At 37.9% G+C, this 26,858-nt stretch overlaps 1 protein-coding gene across 1 annotated transcript in view; it reads right to left on the reverse strand.

Moving 5' to 3' along the window:
* LOC122808180 (alpha-2-macroglobulin-like) overlaps positions 1-26,858 on the reverse strand; it is a 440,046-nt gene that overhangs the window by 247,787 nt on the left and 165,401 nt on the right. The window contains exon 10 of the mRNA XM_044079148.1: positions 5,569-5,717. Within this exon, the coding sequence (XP_043935083.1) occupies positions 5,569-5,717 (149 nt within the window). The remainder of the gene's footprint in view (positions 1-5,568; positions 5,718-26,858) is intronic.

Below are 26,858 nucleotides of genomic sequence, written 5' to 3' on the forward strand. Positions count from 1 at the left end.
CTATATTCACATCAAGGAAAGAGATGTTACAAGTTGAATAATTGATAGTAAATTTTAAATAACTAGATAAAACGTTAACTTGCTCATAGAAACTGATCAATGATTCCTCAATACCATTCCACACAAAAAACAAATCATCCACAGTACTTTTTGGAGAGGGGGTACCCCAGTAATATTGTCCATAAGTACAGGAATAATGTCACAGAGAAGAGGGGCAAGCTCTATTTTCCCTTATTAGGAAAGGGTCCCCTTGTTTGTAACTCTGGGACAAGGCCTGAAGAGGCACTGGATGTTAAGCGTATTTTTTCTATGGAATTTGGGGTGAATGCCCCCTTTTTAAGACAAGTGATCCAGAATGAATGGGCTAAATTTCTTGAGTTTATGAATCTCAAAGCCATTCAGCATGACCCATCACACTTTGTGTACAGAAAAGGGAAAAATTTGAAAGACATTTTGGAGGGTCACCACTATAGTACTGTTCCTATTAGTCGCACCAAAACAGGTACTTACAGTTGTGGGATGTGTGCTCAGAGTAGTTACATGGAAAATAGGGAGGTTGCTTATTTAAAAAGTAGAGAAAGGGAGATTAACAACCACCTTTACATGAAGTGTAACACCTTTGGTGTTGTTTATTTGGCAACTTATAATGCCTGTCAGGGATTTTAGCTGGGTAAGACAGAGAGGAGATTGAAGAGACATGTCTATGAGCACTTGAATGATATTAGGAACAAAAATGACTGTAATGCCCTTTATAAACAGACTTTATTGTATAAAAAAGCAAGTTTTACATTTTATGTGGTAGAGCAGATTCCCAAGGACATTAGGGGTGGTCCTTGGGAGACAAGGTTGGAGTTTCGGGAATTGTTTTGGCAGGTAACACTCGACTCAACGAGGTCACCAGGGCTGAATGACAATATTAATTTGTCATCGCTGCTTAATCTTAGGGCAGCTAAACTATGATAATATGTTTCATCCCTTTATACAAAAAAATAGTTCACATCTTACACATTTTTATACACTTTTTATGTTTCACTAAATTTTAGTATTCGGAATGATTAAAAAGTTTATACTGGAATTTATTGACATACTTTTTAACACTTGTTTACAAATTAAAGTTTTGCACCAGAGCTTTTTAATTGATTAATTAATGTACTAATCTGATTGTTTTTTCTTTGTTTTTAAATTGTATTTAAACACAGTGGGTCTTGTGATGTTTTTCTCTGATGAAGTCTTCTTCTTTTGGACAAAATGGCTTGTACCATTTTGTTGGCGTTAATTTTATTTTTGCCTTGACAGTGTGCTTCTTGGGATTTAACAAGTCTTCACACTACTGCTTAGCCTCCTGGTTTGGTGTATTTGCTGATTACAAAGAAGATACTAAGCCATAAACATTTGTCCTATATAGACAGACTCAAACAACTCCAACTATTCTCTGTCTCATATTGCCTATTTAGAGGAGATCTTTGCTTGACTTACAAAGCCATGTCTGACCCAGCTCTGTTAGAAATGCTACATCTAAAGAAATCCCAATCCCTCCACACCACATGCTCCAGAGACCCCACCCTCATTACCACAATCAACAGAACACACTGGAGGAGGTTCATAACCCAGAGACTGCCCATACAATGGAATAGACTTCCCATACATGTCAAGCAGAGCACCTCACTGGCCCTCTTCAAGAGGAATCTTGATGAGTGGATGAGAAATAGAAAATTCACCCTAGGGATCACTCCAGTGGCTGTACTTGACAGAGACACTAGGAACTAAGGTCGGGTGGCACAATGCCAGGGTAATCCTATGGGCTACTATTGTAAAGGCTCCACGGCCATTAGCCTAGTACACACCTATGTGCCTATGAACCTATAAGTAGTTCTCATCTGGTTTAAATGGACAGGATAGAAATCTTGTTGAGTGAGTGTAAGTTAATGCAGGGGAAATAGTCACAATTGGAAGAACTGGTTGGGGGAGTGGCAGAAGTGCGCGCACTACACTTTCACAAGGTTAGTTCAGGAACTATAGATATCCCTAAACTGATTACACGCAGTAATATAAAAAAAAGCAGTTCAATGACACTTTTACTGGTGTTAGGATGTTTTTTCTTTCCTGTATTTCTGCATTTTGTGCTTTTGATGATAGGTTGCCATTTTTTATATGAGGAGGGCTAGAAGGGTTGAGGGGAAAGTAAAAAATATAAGTGTTGGAGGGAAAACCTGAAAATAGAAGAAGAGGATAAACCATCAATTACAATCAGCATGAGCATGCCATGAATAGGACAAACATGCCAAGAATAGGATAGACACGCCATGAATAGGATAGACATGCAATGAATAGGATAGTTCATAGTTCATGGTTTAGTACTGATCTAACTGCCCTTGTGAGCCATTTTAAGCCTAGCCAATTACCCCTTGTGAGACTCAAATCCTGCACCTTGAGTTTGTAAGGCAAACACCTTAGCCATTAAGCCACCTTCCCATAGACAAGCCATGAATAGGATAGACATGCCATGAATAGGATAGACAAGCCATGAATAGAATAGACATGCCATGAATAGGACAAACATGCCATGAATAGGATAGACATTCCATGAATAGGATAGACATGCCATGAATAGGATAGATAAGCCATGAATAGGATAGACATGCAATGAATAGGATAGACATGCCATGAATAGGATAGACAAGCCATGAATAGGATAGACATGTCATGAATAGGATAGACAAGCCATGAATAGGATAGACATGCCATGAATAGGATAGAAATACCATGAATATGAAAGACAAGCCATGAATAGGATAGACATGCCATGAATAGGATAGACAAGCCATGAATAGGATAGACATGCAATGAATAGGATAGACATGCCATGAATAGGATAGACAAGCCATGAATAGGATAGAAATACCATGAATATGAAAGACAAGCCATGAATAGGATAGACATGCCATGAATAGGATAGACAGGCCATGAATAGGATAGACATGCCATGAATAGGATAGACAAGCCATGAATAGGATAGACATTCCATGAATAGGATAGACATGTCATGAATAGGATAGACAAGCCATGTGTAGGATAGATATGCCATGAATAGGATAGACATTCCATGAATAGGATAGACATGCCATGCATAGGATAGACATGACATGAATAGGATAGACATGCCATGAATAGGATAGACAAGCCATGAATAAGATAGACATGACATGAATGGGATAGACAAGCCATGAATAGGATAGACAAGCCATGAATAGGATAGACATGCCATGAATAGGATAGACAAGCCATGTGTAGGATAGACATGCCATGAATAGGATAGACACGCCATGAATAGGATAGACATGACATGAATGGGATAGACAAGCCATGAATAGGATAGACAAGCCATGAATAGGATAGACATGCCATGAATAGGATAGACAAGCCATGAATAGGATAGACATGCCATGAATAGGATAGACAAGCCATGTGTAGGATAGACATGCCATGAATAGGATAGACATGCCATGAATAGGATAGACAAGAAGCATTAAAGCAAACATAATGCATAAGACAATATTAGTAGCTAATCATCTTGTACAGTTATAACTCTACTATACCTAATTATCTAATACAGTAATAACTCTACTATATATCTCACAGTGAGTAGACGTTCCTAGCTGAAAACAAACATGTAACAATAGGGTTCCTTCAAAGCAGCATGTAGTTGTCTGAAATTACTGTTAAGATATCTGATAACAACTATTATCTACTTGCCAGATTAAAATGTCTGCCAACAATGCTAATCTACTTGTAGTAGGGGACAGAGAGTTAAACACAAATATCAATTAAGAGCCAGTTAGAGACAAACAGAAACAAGCTACAAGTGCTAGACATAGCTTGTGAGACACTTTAAACAATAAAGCATGAACAATTTCAACATTAGAACAATACTGATAACTAGCTGAGATAGAAAATACAGTCAATACAGCTAGCAATCTTTGTATATGAGTACAGTAGTCACCTTTAACATTACAGCCAGATAAAGTCCGTTGCACCAAGTCAGTAGATAATGAATACCAGCACAGTTTATTACCACATTATGTGCTTTAGTAAACAAAATTACAGGTTAACCAGTAGGTAAAAGATAAGGAAAAAAATAATTTCTAGATATGCATGCAAACTCCCAGGGGTGGTTATCAAGGGAGACCAGAAGTACAGAGAGCAAAGTGAAACTGAAAAATGCTGGCAGCTAGTATAGTTCCTGTATGACGCAAATGATCATGGGAGATCTGCAAAGCACAAGTAAAAATGTCGGGATGTGGATAGAGAATACAGAGCTACCATACACTAAGTAATGGATACGGTAGAGTGAGTCTTTGGAGACCAAAGTTGCTCACAAAAAAAATGGAAAGAAAAAAATATGCTTGGCTATAGGACAGGTTTGGTGTAAAGAGCCCCGGAAAAAGTGTTCTACAGATGATACACACAGAGTCCACAGAACTACCATTAATAAGTAGTTCTCATCTGGCTTAAAGGGAGAGGACAGGTTGAGTGAGTGTAAGTCAAGGCAGGGAAATACATAGCCACAATTTGAAGAACTGGGGAGGTGGAGTGAGTACACTACACTTTTACAAGGTTAGCTTAGGAGCTGTAAATTTTGCTAAACTGTTTACACTCAGTGATAGGATACTTTTTCAGTAGATCCATGGTAAATAATATGAATTAGTTGGTAGCTGTCTACTTTTAAAGTAAGAATATATAAAATCAGCCTTAGTCAGTATTAAAAAGAATTCAGAGACTGGGCCAGATGGGTTGAATGGCTATTTTCTGAAAGGTAGCCTCTAGTTAAATTCTACAGCTGATATAACATGGAATAACACTGCATTGGAAATGTATGTATGTTTGATTACTATTTCCATGGTAGGGTCATTTAGCTCATGGATCTGTGAGGAAATGGTCACGTTCTGCACGCTGAGTAGGATATGTGAAATTAAGTCCAGTTTTAGACATAAGCAAATTTGTTTAGATATAAACAGAATATTGCATGCAGAATTTAGATGTTTTTGTGCAGGTCCTGTAACTCCTATAATACAGCATCATCACAATGTTTTCTGGTGTAGAATATAAGGCAGGTCAGGGGTTATGGAGAGTTAATATGTGGTGAGAAACTAATGGTATCAAAGTAAGTCAACTGATGTGTTTATATGTCACTGCAGGTGGGTTATAATACCTAACTCAGACCCTTCACAAGTGAGTTATAATACTGAACTCAGAACCTTCACAATCCCTGACCAGTGAGCAATATAGTTGTTTAAATCATACAGCTATAGCAGATTATGCCAGTTATAAGGGGTTGCATAAACAAATAACGGGAAGGGACTAAGTCAAGCACCTTCCTAAATTCAATGAATTCCAGCAAGCTAACATTTCTTCTTTCATGCCATTTAAATATTGATAGCATGCTACAAGCATTATATATCAGAACAGTCAGCTAATCAAAACATACTTCATTTCATTATAGCACTCCCTTTATGACGATTATGAACTATTAATGCATTTGTTTGTTGCCATCTGGATATCCTGGCATACCTTATTAGTGAAGCACTTGGAAACTTTTAGGTCTGCCCTTTGGGCCATGACAGCTCCAGCAGGAAGCACAGCATAGGCTAAAAGACTGGCTGTAGGTGCAACAGCTGGACTGATTGGTAAAGTAATGTAGAAGGAACCCCTTGCAACATCTGCAAAAAGGAGAATGAAAGACACATGCTGAAATAAAAAACGTAATTATCATGTTTTACTGAAAATGCAATGATGAATCATGAAAACCCCAATTCATACTGATGTGCTTGGTGACTATGAGTGACAAAAGAAATTACATACAATTAGATCTGCCTAAGCAATGTCAGGAGTATGTGTCCCTCTGCATGTCTTGTATGCATGTGTGTATACCATGTGAATATGTGAGCACGTGTGTATCTTATCAATTCACCTAGCCCCAGATTTAGAACTGAATGCTCACCAGACTAATTGCTAGGATTTTGAGTGACATATTTTGAAAGGGGCAAAAGACGCAACTATCCTAAAATGTTGGAATCATGAGAAGAAAAAGATTTGCATGTTTGTCTTGAATTCTTCACTACTTACATTAAGGTAGTGTAAATTATGACTTCCCAACAGATCTAATTTTACTTCAGTTGTGTACATGTTATGCATATTTCAAATTCTGAATCCAGTCATGCAATAAGTATGCACACACATAAGCACACGTGCACACACACACACACACACACACACACACACACACACACACACACACACACACACACACACACACACACACACACACACACACACACACACACACACACACACACACACACACACACACACACACACACACACACACACACACACACACACACACAGAGCACATGCAGTGCACACACACATGCACACATGCACACACACAGACATGCACACGCACACACGCGCACACACACAGACACACACGTAGATGCACACACAACAGAAATATCACTGTAACAATGAATCAAAACTTTGAAAGCAATGTGTGTAGTGGAATGACTGGCCTGCACTTCTCCATACTCAGTCATGTAGTCACAGTAATGTTACCAGAAATACACAGGCAAAAAGTAGGAGGAAAAGAGAAATAAGAAGGAATATTAATTGGGGTGGGTGCAGGTGCAAGTCCTAGAGTAAAGTAAATTGTCTTTTAATGTTGTTTTTAAATAATTAGTATTAGGATTGCTCTTAAATGGTGGTATTCCAAACAGAGGCTATAGTAATTACATAGATGTTTGCTAATGTTTTTACTGGGTTTTTAGACTTGCAGGAGGTGCTGTTCTGAGCTACAGAGTGTACGGTTAAGAATGTAAGTTGAGATGATAGTAGAGAGAGCAGGACATGAGAGGAGTTTGTTTATGATAAAGTGAGTTATAGTTAGTTGAGGCAGTAGGGGTCGGTGAGGCAATTCGAGCCACTGTAGGTTTTTTTGTAATAGACAGTGTTGTGAGTTGTAGGGTTTATTAGCAGCAAATTTAGCTTATTTATTGTAGGTGAGTTCAGGTTTTGTCAGATTTATTTAGAGTCTAGTAAAGATTGGGGCAGCATATAGTAGTTTGGGTAGTAGATAGATTTGTGTTAGGGTGAGTTTGGATTCATTTGTCAGGAATTTTTTGTTTCTATAGAGAAGGCCAAGTTTCTGATGCGTTTTCTTGATGGAGTTTACCAGGTACATTAACAAGTCTGTAGAGCATTTTCAGTCATGAACCAAAACCAATCCTTTTACAAATAACAAGAGTCTACATTAAGCATGACAGCAGTTTGGTATATACAAAAGCAGTACATAAAAGTGAGTTTGGTCCAAAGAGAAAGGAATAACTGCTGGACAATGAAATTACATGCATAACAAATGAGAAATGTGCACATACTTGTATACAAATAACTAATGTAAACTCTCATAGGCATGCACAAAGTTCTTATATTGTGGGTAATGTGTCCCAGAGTCTGTCAATGAGCAGTGATAAATGTATGAGTTTAAAGTTAACAAAATATAACTTTGTGATAAACATCACAGGGTTGTGCCAATCTGGAATATAGATGAAGCAATTTCTAATAATTTAAATGTGTCATTAGGTAATGTGAAGGGTAGCTGATATAAATACAGCAGTAAAGACACAAAGCAACAACTCATTAGGAACTCAGCACAGTTCCTCGTGGTGTCCAGCAGAGTTTCACAAGCAGCAGAGAGCTAAAAGAGCAACTTTTCCAGATTTAAGTATTTTTTCTGTGCTTTTTCGATTTTTTGTGCATTTCGACCACTGTTTTTGCCTATTTAAAAGCTCTGTTACCTATTTTTACTGTTTTTCTGAGCTAAAGTTACTGTGTTGCACTTCTAAGTTTGTTTTGCTTAAACTTTAACTGTAAGCTACTACACTCAAGTGTGCTAGCTTTTTGATAGCATTTAATCGAAATTCAAAGCATTTATTGTGTTTTCTGCCTGCCTCTGTGAAAAAAACTAGAAAAAAAACAAAAAAAATCTTATGTTCCTGCTTTACTAACTAGTTTAGTCCAGTCATCAGATGTTGCTGATCCCTGGGCTTTGTCTTGGTTCCTGTGCTATTCTATTCCTTATTTGGTCGAAGGGAAGTTTCTTTGCTCACCAGTGGGAGTGGGGAGCACTGAGCAGCCTGTTTGTCCTTAAGGGAGTGGTTCCAGCCAGAAACTTGTAGTTTATTGGCCATTTTCGGTCATTTCCTGCTTTTTCCAACCCCCTGCTAAAAAGCACGCTTTGGCACACTTTTCTGGCTTGTAGAAAACTCAGCACAGCTCCTCATGGTGTCCAGCAGAGTTCCACAAGCAGCAGAGAGCTAAAAGAGCAACTTTTCAAGATTTAAGTATTTTTTCTGTACTTTTGCAATTTTTTGTGCATTTCGACCACTGTTTTTGCCTACTTAAAAGCTCTGTTACCTATTTTTACTGCTTTTCTGAGCTAAAGTTACTGTGTTGCACTTCTAAGTTTGTTTTGCTTAAACTTTAACTGTAAGCTACTACACTCAAGTGTGCTAGCTTTTTGATAGCATTTAATCGAAATTCAAAGCATTTATTGTGTTTTCTGCCTGCCTCTGTGAAAAAAACTAGAAAAAACAAAACAAATCTTATTTTCCTGCTTTACTAACTAGTTTAGTCCAGTCATCAGATTTTGCTGATCCCTGGGCTTTGTCTTGGTTCCTGTGCTATTCTATTTTTTATTTGGTCGAAGGGAAGTTTCTTTGCTCACCAGTGGGAATGGGGAGCACTGAGCAGCCTGTTTGTCCTTAAGGGAGTGGTTCCAGCCAGAAACTTGTAGTTTATTGGCCATTTTGGGTCATTTCCTGCTTTTTCCAGCCCCCTGCTATAAAGCACGCTTTAGCGTGCTTTAGCGCGATTTAGCGCGGAGTTGTCACTAGAGCACCATCGGGCAGTGCCGGTTAAACAAGGTTAAACTATTTCTGGCTCCGTAAAGGCTGCTCTTCATTTTTTCCCTTAGAACTCCTCTACTTGTAATCTAAACAGTCTATCCTTTATCTGAAAAGTTCAGCACTTGTTCCTAAAGCATTTTTTGTCAGGTTAAGCACTTCTATATTATACAAAGTACTTCACTAGCTTAAAACCCCCTTTGAGTACCCACTTCCCTATAAGTCCTCTTTTACTCAGTTACACCTCAAACTTCTCATTTCTTCTAGCATGTCGAAGGGTCAGATGCTGGCGTCCTCTCCTGTCCAGCTGGTGAATCTGGGAATATTGAGGCAATGTTACAATTGCCTCATGTACACAGACAACCCTCTCCTCCTCCCACAAAACACAAATACATGCGAGAGATGCAACTATATAGCCAAACTGGAGGCTGAGCTCTCTCAACTCAGGACTGGCAAGACCAGACAGGAGGAGAAGGTAACCACACACACCACACACCCAGTCTCACATAGAACTATCACAACTACAAATCAAACACATAAACACACAAAGACATACTCGGAGGCACTGATCAAATATCTACCTAAACAGCAGAGGCCTCCAAAGCAGACACCCAAACAACTGCCACCTCATGACAAAACACAAATAACACACAGATCACAAAGTCAGTGTGCAGATCAATCACAGCCCTTAAGGCCAAACACAATGCCAGACACACTTGTCATAGGTGACTCCATAGTCAGACACACTGACGTCCCACTCACCAGACTGAGCAAGGAGAGGGTCACAGTAAGCTGCCTGTCGGGCGCTAGAATCCACCACATAACACAAGCAGTCAGGTCACTCCACAGCATGTACAAGTATGACTCAGTCATTGTCCATGCTGGTGTGAATGACCTGAGACGTACCTCCCTGGACTACATGGAAAGAGACATTGAGGAGCTCTCAGATTATGTAGCCCAGGCTGGTATGACCCTGACCCTGAGCAGTATCCTACCCTCACCAATAATGATGCCACAATACAGAGACAAAATGATCAGTTTTAATAATTGGCTTAACTTCTGGTGTCATTCTAAGGGGATCCAATGTCTGTCTGCCTGGGATGACATGCTTGACAAGCCACGATGCTTCGCAAGGGATGGCTTGCACCTGTCACCTCTAGGTTTCTGGATATTGGCCAATGCTCTTGCCACCCCCATAGTGCCTTTTTTAGGCAAGGCTCAAATTCTAAACCTTCTGCCCTAGAAAACAATAATGGAAAAAAATTAAGGGTAATGCTGCTCAATGCCAGAAGTCTAAATCTGAAGATGCACGCCCTCAAAGTCCTCCTCAGTATGGAGAACATTGATGTCTGTGCGGTGACTGAAACCTGGTTCAAGGCTCCAGAGAGCACCCCGGCACTATCAGGTTTTACCTCATATCATGCGTTCCAGCCCCAAAACCCGGACCGTACCACAAAAGGAGGGGGTGTATCCAAATTCATCAAGGATACCCACACTTCCAGGTTGGTGGCAACGCATGAAGCATCAGAGACCATCCAGGTGCAAGTAACCATAGGCAAAACTGCCCTACAGTTTGTAGCATGTTATAGATCACCCTCTCAAACTCAGGAATCCCACACAGCCTTCCTGAAGACACTGGAGAGTATAAATGTCTCTCCAAACACCATCATACTGGGTGACTTCAACTAGCCAAACATAGACTGGGAACATTACTCAAGCCCCAATACCCTAGCCCAAAGGTTCCTAGAGTTCATAAACTACAATGCTATGGAACAGCTTGTCACCATTCCCACAAGAGGGGAAAATATACTAGACCTGATCATCACAAATATAAGGACAAAATGCTCCACACCGGAAGTATACCCCTCATTGGTGAGATCGGACCATAAACTAATCACACTGGAGATCCACATCCCTCCCCCACCCCAAACAAAAAAGACCACAGTGAAGAACTTCTCAAAAGCCAACTTCACACTTCTTAAGATGGGTGTGATATCCTTCAAGGCCCCCGAGCTAGTGGAAACCACAACCCATGCTACTGAATCCCTTACAAAAGCCTTCTACGAGCACCTCCAGGATTGCATGGATCAAGCAATCCCGAATAAAATCAAGACCCTTTCCACCAAAGGCAAATGCCCGGTCTGGTGGACCCCAGTCATAAACAAACTTTACAACAAAAGGAGAAAGCTACTACAGGATAGAACAAAATCCCTAAAAGGGAAGACATCCCTAATCAACACTAGTAAAAAACTACGCTCACTCATTAAATCTTCCAAGGCCAACTTTGAGAGAAAAATCGCCAAGGACTCAAAAGACAATCACAAGGCCTTCTTTAGCTATGTCAGAAACCTGGGTGGGAACTCCCAGATATGCTCAGAATTAGTCCAAAATGATACAAAAATCACTGAACCCACAGACATTGCCAACATACTGGCAGACAGGTTCAGTGCAAATTCCCCCCCCCCCCCAAAGGAGAAATATCTATACCGGCAGAGTGTAGCCTCCCAGACATTTCAGATGCCCAGGTGAGAGCTGCTCTCTCTGAAGCTAAAAACACAGCATCAATGGGACCAGATGGTATCCCTGGCTGTTTGTTACACAAACTCAAGGAGGAACTAAACCTGCACATAAGGCTACTATTTAACCTCAGCCTTACCACAGGATACATACCCAAAGAGTGGCGAACGGCAACTTTGGTCCCACTCCACAAAGGCGGTGCCTCTACAGACCCTGGTAATTACCGCCCCATAAGCTTAACAAGCCTGGTCTGCAAAGCTATGGAGAGGATCATAATGGAACTCATAAATAAAGACATTGAGGACCTACAGACGTTAGATCCTACCGAATTCAGCTTTGTAAAGGGCAGATCATGCCTCTTAAACTTGGTCGACTTCTTTGAGACAGTCACTAAGGCCATTGATGAGGGTAAGGCAGTTCACACAGCCTACCTTGACCTTGCTAAAGCTTTCAACACAATACCCCACTCGGGTATCATAGAAAAGCTCACCAGCTTAAATGTAAACCCATATGTCACAAGATGGGTTGCAAACTGGCTCAAGGACAGAACCCACAGGGTCAGAGTTGCTGGTGCCATGTCAGACTCCAAGCTGGTCACAAGCGGTGTCCCACAGGGCTCAGTCCTGGGCCCCCTCTTGTTCGGCATCTATTTTTCAGAAGTACAGACAAACATAGGAGGATTATGGCTGACAAAGTTTGCAGATGACTGCAAACTGGGCACCATAGTCGAGAATCCATCAGACGAAGATATCCTCCAAAGAGGTCTCATAGAAATGGATAACTGGTGCCAGAGCCATGGCCTGAAGCTGAACGCCAAAAAGTGTATAGTCATACCCTTTGGGAAAAACAAGGTAACCCCTAACTATCACATAGGTGGCAATCCATTAAGCATGGAAGAGGTAATCAGGGGCCTAGGGACCCAAGTAGACAGTAACCTCTCTTTCAACACTCATGTTGCCAAGGTGGTTAGGAAAACCTTCTACATTGCCCACCTGATCATGAAGGGATTCACATCCAGATCAAGGGAGGTCATTGTTCCCCTGTACTCTTCACTTATTCGACCAATGATTGAATACAATGCCCCATTCAGAATGTATCTTACCCGACACCTGCAGCAATTGGAAAGACCCCAAAAGTTCCTCACCAAAAGGATAAAGGGGCTCAAAAACATGTCATATGCTGCCCGACTGAAGAAACTCCAGCTCTATTCAGTCTCATACCGTCTGCTCAGAGGTGATCTGTGCCTGACATACAAAGCCATGTCCAACCCGGAATTAATGGACATGCTCCACCTCAAAAAATCCAAATCCACCAGATCCACAAGAGCAAGAGACTTAAACCTCAACACGGATATAAATAGGACATGCTGGAGGGACAGATTCATCACCCAGAGACTCCCTATGCTGTGGAACAAAATCCCGGTCAATGTGAGGCAGAGTTCCTCACTGGCTCTATTCAAGAGAAATCTTGACCAGTGGATGGGAGATCGTAGGTTTACCCCGGGTATCATCTCTGTATCACTACTAGACAGAGGCACAGCTAACTAACTACTGGGTATAGTATTCTTCAACCTAAGGGGTGGCAAAAGCCACGCACACTCTGGCTAGGCTTATAAATGCCCTAGGGCAGATAGCCTAGTATGAACCTATGAACCTATGAAACAAAGTGCACTGTTTTACAAACCTGTCAAAGTGGTCAATAATAGGTCATAAGATTAATGGTTAATAAAATAAAGGGGATCTTAAATGCACTACAATGACATAGCTATAGAGGTCTCTTTTACATATGTAGTTATATTCATTCATTCTTTCTTTCATTTATCCATTTCATGTTTGATTTTTAAGTTAATTTGATAGAATTAAAAGGTTATGCTGACTGAGAAAAGTTCATTTACAATGCGGTTCATGAAAATACCTTTAGTAGCAAGACCTGCAAGCAATACACAGTATAATATTTAAAATTGCATAACTTAATATACAAAACAAAATAAATATGCATACAAATAGAGTTCTAGTAAATAGAGTTCTAGTAAAAAAAAATATTTGATAAACTCTGTGCAGTTGCTCAGTAAACCCTCTTATTTCATGATGGAAGTCTTTGCTGGAAGCATTCAAAGTTTACTTTATATCTAGTCATGGCAATCTCAGTTGAAGTCTGAGTGTAAATGGTATACTGTCCTTTAAAGACACTTCAAGGGCTTAGTGGGCCTGACACTAAGAAGCATGTAGTAAAAAAATGGCAGGACATAGTGTAGCAGGATACAGCCACAAATGAATGAAGCCACAGAAAACCAACAAAATCCTCAGTAATACTCAAAAGTTTTTCTTATTCTCTAGGACCACGGCCTCAAAGCCTTCAAGGAGTACAAAACACCAGAAAAAACACATTCATTATATACTCAAATCAATTACATTATTAACACATCTTTTAGTTAATCAAATATTTCCAATTAAGCTCAACATTCAGTCACCAATGTCTTAAAGTACCATATGTTAAAATATAAAGTGCTCCTTTATACAACAGTTTCATTTTTTAAAACTGTCAATTCACTCTTTTGAACCCATATCTGTTGCAAAATATACCCTCTAAGAAGTTTAAAATTACTTGCATGATATTTTCTAAAGTGTACTGCTATGGGATTTTCACAATTACCATTTTGATGTCCCTAACATGTTCCTGACATTGTACCTTATATTTTTTATACTTTCTCCCATTTAAAATTTATTATGCGGACATTTTAAAATATGTAGTATTCCAGCCAAATTACAGGAACAACACTGATTATGATTAAATTTTAAATCATGAATATAAAAAAAAAAACTATTTACTATATAGGGACAAATTGAACAATTCCCACATACAAAATAACCTATACCAAATGAAAGTTCTAAACCAATTAACACTCGTGGTATACATTGAAATCTAATGTATATCACCATGTTTGATATACTTCGATCCCTCTTACATGATCTCAGAGGTTTATTTTTTTACCTGAATATTTATTTACATATGTGCAGAAGACAAAATCATATTAAAGACACACAGGATTTTGTTGTAAAAATAACAGATTTACAGTGGGAAAAATAAATGTGTTGGATAGTTCTTGATGTGCAGAGTCTATATACAAATAGAACACATGAATTTGGTATTCAAGCATTCTACACCATTTTATAATTGTATCATAGAATTAGTTAAATTTTGCTTAGAAAATATTTTTTATTGTTTGTTTTTAATAAAGAGGTTTTTCATCAAAAGCAGGGAACAGCCACAAGGGCATTTTTTGCCCCATGTATCCAAACTTAAAAATGGCCTTTTTTTGAAGTGGAATATTTATTTCATATTGAATTTTTTAAGATATATGTTTGTAGATATTTTAGATACATATACGATTTGATTTTTATTTGTAAAAATGGTTATAGTGAGGTTCAGTCATTTGTGCAATTAATTCATGGAGTCAAATGTAATGGTCTGCAGGTGGGTGAATATTTTGGATTTGGATCTGAGGGGCCAGAAGAATGGTTTGATTTATAGGAAATACATAGAAAGTTTGAGAGGGGTTTACAGTTTTTATATGGTACTAGTTGCTATCCCAGTAAAAGGGGAACTTCCTGCACGGAGGCAACTGCGTGGCTTAAAGTAAATCAGCAAAAATTCAAAGGAAGCCAGCAGACATAATCCTGGTGAATAAATCCATTTATTGGGGGGTAAAATCCATCCAGTGAAAACAGCAAAAAAAGGCACAGACCGGTTTTGGCTGGTTAAAGACACACAGCCTTCTTCAGTGTGAAACAAATATATCAAAAGCTGTCATTTAAATACCCAACATAAGCATATGATTGGTTATGCCTAGAACTGCTCAATTAATCCTGGTGGAAATAAACCACCCAACTTAATGATCCATTTCTTCTCTTTGGAACTAAGTAGGGAATGACATCCAGTTTTATTTTGTTTCTTACCCTTAATAATATCAATTATTGTAAATAAAAAGTTGGCAGTTGGATGAACTAGCTGATGTTTAAATAAGGCATTATGTACTCTGCCCTTCTTAATATTACTGATGTGTTCTGAGATCCTAAGTCTTAGTGGTCTGGATGTTTGTCCCACATAGAATGCCCCACATGTGCATGTAGCCAGATAAATAACCCAATCTGAACTGCAATTGGCAAAAAACCTGATATCATATACTATGGGAGAATTTTTGCTAGAAAATTGCTTTGTTTTACATATTTTATTACAATTAACACAATGACCACAAGGATAACAACCTAAAGGAATAATACCTGTAAGTGTAGTCTGAATTGGTTCTAGATTACCATGCTCATGCGTATGTTTATAATGATTGAAACAACTACTTAAATTTCTGCCTTTTCTAAAAGAAAAAAAAGGCATTTGTTAGGAATAATGCCAGATATTTGAAAAATGTCTTTTTTGGCTAGATATTTCATTATCATATATCAAAATGTTCCAGTGCCTGTGTATACTCTGTATGAGGTTATCAGAATTTCTACCAAAGGTAGTGGTAAACCTAATCAGTTGTGAAACTATATTGTCCTTTTCTTTATAGGACAGTAACTCATCCCTGCTCATTTTGCCAACCTTGTTAATGGCATTGAAAACATGGCCCATTTTGTAACCCCTACTTCTGAAACGATTGGTAAGATCTCTACTTTGTTCCTGATATGAAGACTCATCAGAACAAATCCTTTTTATTCTGATAAATTGTGACTTTGGTATATTCTTAGCGATATGTGGTGGGTGGAAACTTGAAGCATGTAAAATAGTGTTGTATTCTGGATGTTTTCTATAAACCTTAGTCCCTAGGGTATTGTCTGATAATCTGCTAACTAGAACATCCAAAAAAGTAATAGTGTTGAAATCATAATGTAATGTAAACTGAAGGCCCCATTTGTTGTTATTTAAATATGCCAAAGATTCAAACAGTTCATCAAGTTCCCCTCTCCATACTGACCAACAGTCATCAAGGTAGCGTCTCCAAATGTCCAATTGGTCCAGATAGATGTTATTGTGTTTATTGTAAATAAGATCTTGTTCAACATAATCCATAAATAAGTCAGCATAAATGGGGGCAAATGATGACCCCATAGCCATTCCTTTAGACTGCCAATAACAAGTTTCTTGATAAAAAAAGATATTGTTTGTTAGCACATGAGCAGCCATATCCAGTAGAAATTCATTGTATTCAATTGAATATAGACCTGAAATATTCAACCAGTAAGACAATGCCTCAAGACCACCAGAGTGAGGAATATTAGTATAAAGAGCACTGACATCAAAGGTGCACACGTGCCATTCAGGTTCAAGTTGTGTTTCTGAAATAATTTGTAGAAAATTGGTTGTGTCACGTAAACATGAACGTATTAAAGACAGCAATGGTTTGATTTGTTTGGTCAGAAAAAGGGACAAAGGTTTGATAATATAGCCCCTACCTGACACAATGGGCCTACCTGGGGGGGTGGGTGGGATCTTTGTGTATCTTGGGCAAGAAATAGATATATTGATTCATAGGATCTTGGACCAAAAGTTGATGCATAACCTCGTTATCAATGATAGAAGCTTCCCTGGCATGCAACAAAAACTCCTCAATCTCTTTTTTAAATTTTAAAGTTGGATTAATAACCATTTCAGCATACTATTTCCTGTCTGATAAATGTCTTTTGGCTTCTTGATCGTAATAATCCCAATTCAAGATCACAACAGCACCCCCCTTGCCAGCTGAAATAATTACAATATCATGATTATTCTGTAGATCTCTTATAGCATTTTGTTCTTGAGTAGAAATATTATTGAATTTCAAACGAGATACTGACCTAACATAATGCAGATCTTTGAGAATATTGTTTTGAAATTGCAAAACAACAGGATGCATAGGAGGTACAACTGAAATCTAAGAAAATTAAAAAATTCAACAGAGACCAATCTGATTATCAGGGGAGTATCCCTTTTAGTACCACAAAACATGTTAAATTTCGCTCACAACCTAATCGTCCTTCCAAAAGGAAGAGACCTAAGTCAATTTTGAGAAACCGTACTTCTGATACAGGCTCATCTACGGATGATTTCTCATCCTGCTTTGAGAATGACTCACAGACTGCATCAGGGTCACCTTCTCCAAAAAGAACTTTGTCTAGTGTCCCTTTAGGCACAAATACCAAAGAGGGGGTAGGAAGCATAAAGCCAATAGACAGTATTCAGGGCTTGCTCAAACTGGCAATGCAGAATTAGAGGTTTCATCTAACCAAAATGTCTTAAATCTATCTGACCATGTTTTAACACCAACTGAACTTTATTTAGAAAATAAAGGACTAACATTTGTACCAGGCTTTTTTGTTTCTGAAGACTCCTTTGCTCAAGATGTTGTGTCTTTTTGCAGACTGCTTAATTTAAGATTATTTTTTGGTCCCAATGACAATAATTGTGTCTCTGATAAATTTGTCTATCGCAAATCACAATTCTTTCCTCCTATGCATCCTGTTGTTTTGCAATTTCAAAACAATATTCTCAAAGATCTGCATTATGTTAGGTCAGTATCTCATTTGAAATTTAATAATATTTCTACTCAAGAACAAAATGCTATAAGATATCTACAGAATAATCATGATATTGGCATTATTTCAGCTGATAAGGGGGGTGCTGTTGTGATCTTGAATTGGGATTATTATGATCAAGAAGCCAAAAGACAATTATCAGACAGGAAATACTATGCTGAAATGGTTATTAATCCAACATTAAAATTTAAAAAAGAGATTGAGGAGTTTTTGTTGCATGCCAGGGAAGCTTCTATCATTGATAACGAGGTTATGCATCAACATTTGGTCCAAGATCCTATGAACCAATATATCTATTTCTTGCCCAAGATACACAAAGATCCCACCCACCCCCCAGGTAGGTCCATTGTGTCAGGTAGGGGCTATATTACCGAACCTTTGTCCCTTTTTCTGACCAAACAAATCAAACCATTGCTGTCTTTAATACGTTCATGTTTACGTGACACAACCAATTTTCTACAAATTATTTCAGAAACACAACTTGAACCTGAATGGCGCATGTGCACCTTTGATGTCAGTGCTCTTTATACCAATATTCCTCACTCTGGTGGTCTTGAGGCATTGTCTTACTGGTTGAATATTTCAGGTCTATATTCAATTGAATACAATGAATTTATGCTGGATATGGCTGCTCATGTGCTAACAAACAATGTTTTTTTTATCAAGAAACTTGTTATTGGCAGACTAAAGGAATGGCTATGGGGTCATCATTTGCCCCCATTTATGCTGACTTATTTATGGCTTATGTTGAACAAGATCTTATTTACAATAAACACAATAACATCTATCTGGACCAATTGGACATTTGGAGACGCTACCTTGATGACTGTTGATCAGTATGGAGAGGGGAACTTGATGAACTGTTTGAATTTTTGGCATATTTAAATAACAACAAATGGAGCCTTCAGTTTACATTACATTATGATTTCAACACTATTACTTTTTTGGATGTTCTAGTTAGCAGATTATCAGACAATACCTTAGGGACTAAGGTTTATAGAAAACATCCAAAAGACAACACTATTTTACATGCTTCAAGTTTCCACCCACCACATATTGCTAAGAATATACCAAAGTCACAATTTATCAGAATAAAAAGGATTTGTTCTGATGAGTCTTCATATCAGGAACAAAGTAAAGATCTTACCAATTGATTCAGAAGTAGGGGTTACAAAATGGGACATGTTTTCAATGCCATTAACAAGGTTGGCAAAATGAGCAGGGATGAGTTACTGTCCTATAAAGAAAAGGACAATATAGTTTCACAACCCATAGGTTTATCACTACCTTTGGTAGAAATTCTGATAACCTCATACAGAGTATACACAGGCATTGGAACATTTTGTTATATGATAATGAAATATCTGACATTGTTCCTAACAAATGCCTTTTTTCTTTTAGAAAAGGCAGAAATTAAGTAGTTGTTTCAATCATTATAAAAATACGCATGAGCATGGTAATCTAGAACCAATTCAGACTACACTTACAGGTAGTATTCCTTTAGGTTGTTATCCTTGTGGTCATTATGTTAATTGTAATAAAATATGTAAAACAAAGCAATTTTCTAGCAAAAATTCTCCCATAGTATATGATATCAAGTTTTTTGCCAATTGCAGTTCAGATTGGGTTATTTATCTGGCTACATGCACATGTAGGGCATTCTATGTAGGACAAACGTCCAGACCACTAAGACTTAGGATCTCAGAACACATCAGTAATATTAAGAAGGGCAGAGTACATAATGCCTTATTTAAACATCAGCTAGTTCATCCAACTGCCAACTTTTTATTTACAATAATTGATATTATTAAGGGTAAGAAACAAAATAAAACTGGATGGCATTCCCTACATAGTTCCAAAGAGAAGAAATGGATCATTAAGTTGGGTGGTTTATTTCCACCAGGATTAAATGAGCAGTTCTAGGCATAACCAATCATATGCTTATGTTGGGTATTTAAATGACAGCTTTTGATATATTTGTTTCACACTGAAGAAGGTTGTGTGTCTTTAACCAGCCGAAACCTGTCTGTGCCTTTTTTTGCTGTTTTCACTGGATGGATTTTACTCTCCAATAAATGGATTTATTCACCAGGATTCTGTCTGTTGGCTTCTTTTGATTTTTTACTAGTTGCTATCCCCCCATTTAATCACTTCCTTGCCATATAGTGAATTTTTATGGTTAAGCAGACTTTGTAATATGGACTGTGATTTTGATAAAGAAATATTATAGTCCACTGAAATGTTGATACAGAGGGGTTTTAACAAGGGTGAAGTCGACAATGTCTAAATAGGATTTTACAGAAGTATTATACAGGGGTAGAAATAATTAAATGTGCAATAACAGAAATAAAATGGAGAGAACTGGTGTGGATGGGTTCCCTTTCTCTGAAGTAGTAAGAATATTTAATGGGGAAAGCCTGGATGATGGCAAGAGATATGTATACTTTGTCATTATTTTTGATATTTTAAGTGGGAAAATTATACAGCTGTTATATTACTTTTGGCCTATGCTTTTTAAAGATCTTAAATTAACTGCTTTTTAAAAAAATAAACCTCTTATCTCATAGAAAAAGTGTTCAAAGTATTTCAGACATGGTGGTACACACTAGATTTCAGATTCAAGAAGTCTGAATTGGTTTAGAAATTTCAATTGATATAGGCTCTTTTCTATGTGGGAATTGCTCAACTTTTCCCTATATAATAAATAGTTTTTCTGATATTAATGGTTTAAAATTTAAGCCTAATCAATCTTTTTTATGTAATACATCTGGAATAATATATATTTTAAAATGTCCATGTAATAAATTTTATGTGAGGGAAAGTATAAGAAAATTTAAGGTACGATGTCAGGAACATATTAGTTACATAATAAATGGTAATTGTGAAAATCCTATACCAGTACACTTTAGAAAATAACATGCAAGTAATTTTAAACTTCTTAGGGGATGTATTTTGGAGCAGCTACAGGTTCAAAAGGGTGAATTGACAGTTTAAAAAAAAAATTGTTGTATAAATAAGCACTTTATATTTTAAAATATGGTACTTTAAGTCCTATTGGACTGAGTGTTGAGCTTAATTGGAAACATTTGTTTAATTGAAAGATATGTTAATAATGTAATTGGTTTGAGCATATAATGAATGTGTTTTTTCTAGTCTTTTGTACTCCTTGAAGATTTACAGCAGAAGCACCAGAGAATTAAAAACCTTTTGAGTATTCCTGAGGTTTTTGTTGGTTTTCTGTGGCTTCATTCATTTGTGGCTGTATTTGAATTATTTTGTTCTTTTGACCTGTTTGTTTTGGTCTAGTGTAGCAGGATGCTGCAGCAGTTTCAGTATGACATGTTTGTTGCATTGCTATCAATGGGTTTATTACATGTAAATATCTACGACAAATTTTATGGGTGGTGGAGTTATACTAAAAAACATAATTCATTAAATATGCTATAATACATAGAAATAATGAGTTAGAGGTTATATTAATTGAAATCTTGGATATTTTGGGCAATAAGGACTGAATATGATGACTTGTTATCGATGTCCAAATATTCATTCTGAGCAAACCCATAACTTTATTGATGCTGAAGTAAATAACACAGATGTAAAGAATACAATAATTCTTGAATATTTTATTTTTCCTAATATTAATTTGGATACTGCTGTTTGTAGATCTCCAGTAATAGATGAGATATTGAATCTATTAACTAAGAAATTTAAACAATTAATTCATTTTCATAAACATTGGGTTAATATTTTTGATTTCCTATTTACAAATATACTTAGTAGAATTTGTCAAAAATTGTGAGTGGGAAGGATGATGCTCCTACAAACTACCACATCGATAGTAATACCCTAAGCACACAGCCAGTGGTGAGAGATCTTGGCACGCAGGTCAACAGCAATCTTAAATTCAATCACCATGTCTCCACAGTGGTAAGATAGCTATTTTATATTGATCATCTTATAAGTAAGGGCACTGCTTCCAGAAAAAAAAGGTTATAACTTACCTGTACTCTTCACTCATCCGTCCAATCATAGAGTACAACACTCCGTTTGGTATGTTCCTTTCCAAACACCTGCAGCAATTGGAAAGACCACAAAACTCTTTACAAAAATTGAAGGTCTTCATGATCTGTCTTATGCAGACAGACTGAATTATTGTCACTTTACTCTGTCTCATACAGACTGCTCAGATGCAACCTGTGCCTTGCATATAGAGCAATCTCTGACCCAGCTTTAATGGAAATACTGCACTTTCATAAGTCAAATGGCAGACTGGTCACTTGGTCAAAGGAACTCAACCTGGTATGTGACATCAACAGAACTTAATGGAGAGAGAGATTTGTCTCACAGTGGCTGCCCCCCTTTGCAATGAGCTTCCTATTCATGCTAAACAAAGCCTCATTAGCCCTATTTAAGCATTATTTGGGCAATTGGCTGGGTAACCAGAAATTCATCCTGGGGGTTCCACTTATGTCTTTCTCAGACAGGGGCAATAGGTGCTGATTTTAGTCTCTGCCTGAGCCAGACACCCTTGGGAACATGGGCTGAACTTGGCTAAGATTATAAGGCCCCTGAGGTCTTTAGTTTAGTAACCTCGTATGATCCAATGATCCCATGAATGGAACAATTGGGTGCTTCTGAGCATAATGATTTTAGCTGCATGATTTATGCCAATAACAACATACCTAAGACGAACATTATAAAATATCATCTTATTAAGGATAACAAAGATTTTGCTGAGGAAAGCTTACTATCAGTAATGCAAAATCAAATGTTTATGATACCTGTGAAAAGCTTGAAGCTTTATGGTATGATACTTTGTATAAGGTTAAAATTTTAATCAAAGCTGAAATGTAAAATGTTGCTCCCCCACTTTGGTGGAGTAATGGGCTAAATAAGCTGCTTAAATAAAAAAAGAAAATGTGCAAGATTTAGGAAAAAACATTAAGACTTGCTCAACATAACAAATGTAAAATGTCTCATGTAGGAATCGTAAAATCAGGATCAGTAAAGCAAAGCGTAACTATGAAGAAAAATTATCTCTTGTGACTGATTTTAAAAAAAAGTCTGCCGTGAACTACAATATGAGTAATTCTCAATGTGTAGGACCTCTGACATTTGAAACTCATATTATTATAATAACAAGGAAATAGTGGATGGTTTGTCTATGTTTTGTTTTTTTTTTCTAAAACATTTAGTACCACTCTGAACTGTTCAGAGTTAACATTGCCAAAAAAGAGTATTGATTACCAATTGATTACTGAAGAGATGGTATACTATTTTTTAAAAAAAATTAGGGATAATACCAATATAGTTCCTGATTTAAGACATGGACATTTTAAATTAAAGTTTATTGATAGCATTATTAATCCTTTCACTATTGTGTTTTACTCAATATTAAATTATAATATCATACCGTAAAGATAGAAACTTGTTAATATAATACTTCATAAAGGGAGTTGACATAATGTTGTTGACAAATATCATCAAATAAATTTAACTACAATATTTAGTAAATGATTAGAGAGATGTTTATTAACTTTACTAGAAAAACAAGACTATTTAAGCACTAACGTTGTCATATATCAACATGGGTTCAACAGAAACCATTTACATTAACAAACCTAGTTAAACTTTATAAATTTGTTAGCATGCCTATTGATAAAGGTGTGACAACCCTACTTAAGCCTCAGGCATTAACTAAGGAGCCTCAGTCCTCACCACTGTCTCCAATAAGGTAGCTTCACTAAAATCACGGGTAGAAATGACAATTCCCCTTAAGAGCACACTGGGAACAGGCTCCAAACCTGAAACTGGACTGTTTGCTTCACTCCAGGTTCCCAAATGAGTCTTTACACTAACCACTGCAGAGCACTGTGTCCCAGTTGTAGGTATCTAACACACTCACTTTTAAATATTTAATATTCCCACTATTGGGAAAGACTGGCACAAATTTTCCTGCTATGCCATGTCCTCTTTCCCAAATTACAAAGTAACACCGGCCACTAATCAAATACCATAATACCCCTCAAAAGGGGTGTTCAATTATACTGCGTAAAATAAATATTGATATAAATAGTAGCATGTAATCCTAGCAGTAAGTCCAGCATACAGACTCCTCTTTTTCTTGAGCATCAGGTGCCTCCTTAGCTACCTCCCTCAAGCAACATAAGGTAGGATCTGAAGCTCTTCCTGTCTCACATCTACTTTCTTGACCCCTCCTAGCTCCCCTTCCCCCAGAAACCCAGTATCCTCTGTCAGTGATGCCTCACTGTCAGCCTGGACACCACCACTCACCTCTGTCCTTGCAGTCATCATGTCCACGGGAACATCAGTTCATACAAGCAGCTGTGGTTCATCTTCATGCTCACTGCTACAAGGTAGCTCCCTCCATGAAGTAACCACATCACCAGCCGCAGCTTCAGGTATAGGATCTGTCTGGGTCTCCTTCAGGCTACCCAAACCTATGTGTTTGTCTCGAAGCTTGACTGCATGTCACTGCATGCACAGAAGGTACTACACTATTAAAATAATTCACTGTTAAGAAATCTGTAGGGATATCCTCAAACACACCTATCTGCTTGTTCCCTTTTCTACCCTCTCATTCAAGATGAACCCTGAACAAAGGTATTTGGAATGGGGTCCCAATCAAAAGTCTTACTGGTGTGGACTGCTTAAACAAGTATTACTCCTCCTTAACCACTTCAAGCCTCACAATAGTTCTCTGCCTCTCTTATCGGTGGTCTGTCTTCCATTCAGCATGATAGGATACACATTTTGGAGATAATTTGGCACCTCTGTTGTTTTCAGACAACTTATCACTGGCATTCTGTCATTCCCACTTGCTGGCTCCTTCACCTTTTGTTTCTCACCTTGCTTCAATGGACATTTGAATGCTACATGGCCCCTCTGATTACATTTCAAACATCGAATTCATGATCCTGATCATGTGCCTGAATTCGCGGCGTCCCCCCGTTACTGATAAACTCTGTTAAAGTGCTTCAGGCTTCCCCCATGGGTACTCTTAGGTCCATGTGCAGCACTGGGCATCCCTTTCTTATGCAGCTGTGTCTTATTTGCTAAGTAGAGATCCCCTTTTCTCCCCAACTCATTTGTAGAGTCACACTTTCGGTCTGCCACCCAGACTCTCATGTCCTTAGGCAAAGTGCTGAGACCTTGTTCCCTCCCCAAAATACCTGGTAGCCCTTCAAAAGTGGTTCCCTGACACCTGATCACCCACCTGTGAAAGTAAGTACTTATATCAACATTCTAAATGCATACACTTTCATCTGTCTTGTGTCAATCTTCACAAAACTTTTTTCTCTACATTTCAGGAGTTAATTTAAAATTATGCATTAAATATCATTTTACACAATCATAATTCATGCAATCAGTATCAGACAGTTTAGCAATTGCATTAACAGCTCTATTATGGAGAAGGCGGTCAGGAACTGTACCCAGAGTCCTTGGTCAACATTATATTGTCTACATATCTTCTCAAATATATAAATGAAACTTTCAAAATCATCTCCTTCTCTGTACTGAGGAAAACGTTTACTGACCTTTATGGCTTTGGTCATTCCCTTCCTCATTACCGCTATGACCCTGTCAAAGGGTTAGAAGCTTTTTTTCATGCTGACACTGCTTGTCCCTCTCCTCAGCTTCCAAATGCCACTGCATCTCATTTTCTTTATCTTCCATCTCCAACGATTCCTTTACATGCTAAGCAAGCTTCTCCCTCAACTCAGCCTCAAAAAGTTTCACTTCAAGTTGAAATCTCTCCTCCATCTCCAAACATCTGGCTTCCAGTTCAAGCTGATGCTGTTTCTCTCTTTCTCCTTTGCTTCCAGTTTCAGTCACCTTAACTCCAAATGAATTTTTTAAGTCCTCTGAAGAAAAGGTACACTGTCTTGTCTCAGAAGGGTGCTTATCCCCAATGCCAAACTGGATATCCTCCAACTGGCTTGTCTGCTATGCGGCTGCAACTAAGGCTGAGATCATTGCTTCTTTAGTCAGGTTAGCATGCACCAGTTCTTGGGCATTTCACACTGGCCAACTGGTTCCTGGTCAGCTAGCTATAATCCTCTGCTGACATCTTTGCCTGCTGTACCTGACAAAACTGACTAAAAAAATAATTAAAACTGTTGTGAAATGAAACTTGTAGCTGTCAGAAGTGCACACCTCAGTGACAACTACCCACAAGCTACTAAAGCTTGATTAAAATTCCCCACCAGCAGCACCAAATAATGTGACTACCCCACTTAAACCTGGGGCAGTAGCTAAGAAGCCTCAGTCCTCACTAATGTATCCAATAAGAAAGCATAACTATAAGCAGGGATAGAAATATGCAAGTTTCCCTAAGATTACACTGGGAACAGGTTCCAGTCCTTGGACTGGACAATATCCTTCACTCCAGGTATCCAAATGAGTCTTCACACAAACCCCTGGAGAGCACTATGTCCCAGTTCTAGGTATTTGACATACTCACTCTCACATATTTGATATTCACAAATGCAAACACTCTTGGGAAAGACTAGCACAAATTTACCTGCTGTGTCCTCTTTCCCAAATTACAAGGTAATGGCTGCCACCAGTCAAATACCACAATACCTGAAAAAAGGGTGTTAAATTATATTGGATAACATAAATATTGATATAAACAGTAGCATATAATCCAAGCAGTACGATTTTTTGGAGTGGCCCTGGTATTGCCACAATAATCATTAACACTCTCAGGTTCCTAAAAGTACTTTCTAAATAACCAGCTACAATACAAGGTAGTAAAATATTTAATAAGTAAAATGATCCAAAACATATA

This window comes from Protopterus annectens, chromosome 8.part0 (assembly GCF_019279795.1).
Source record: "Protopterus annectens isolate FY-2018-M chromosome 8.part0, PAN1.0, whole genome shotgun sequence".
In the NCBI taxonomy this organism is placed as follows: domain Eukaryota; kingdom Metazoa; phylum Chordata; order Ceratodontiformes; family Protopteridae; genus Protopterus; species Protopterus annectens.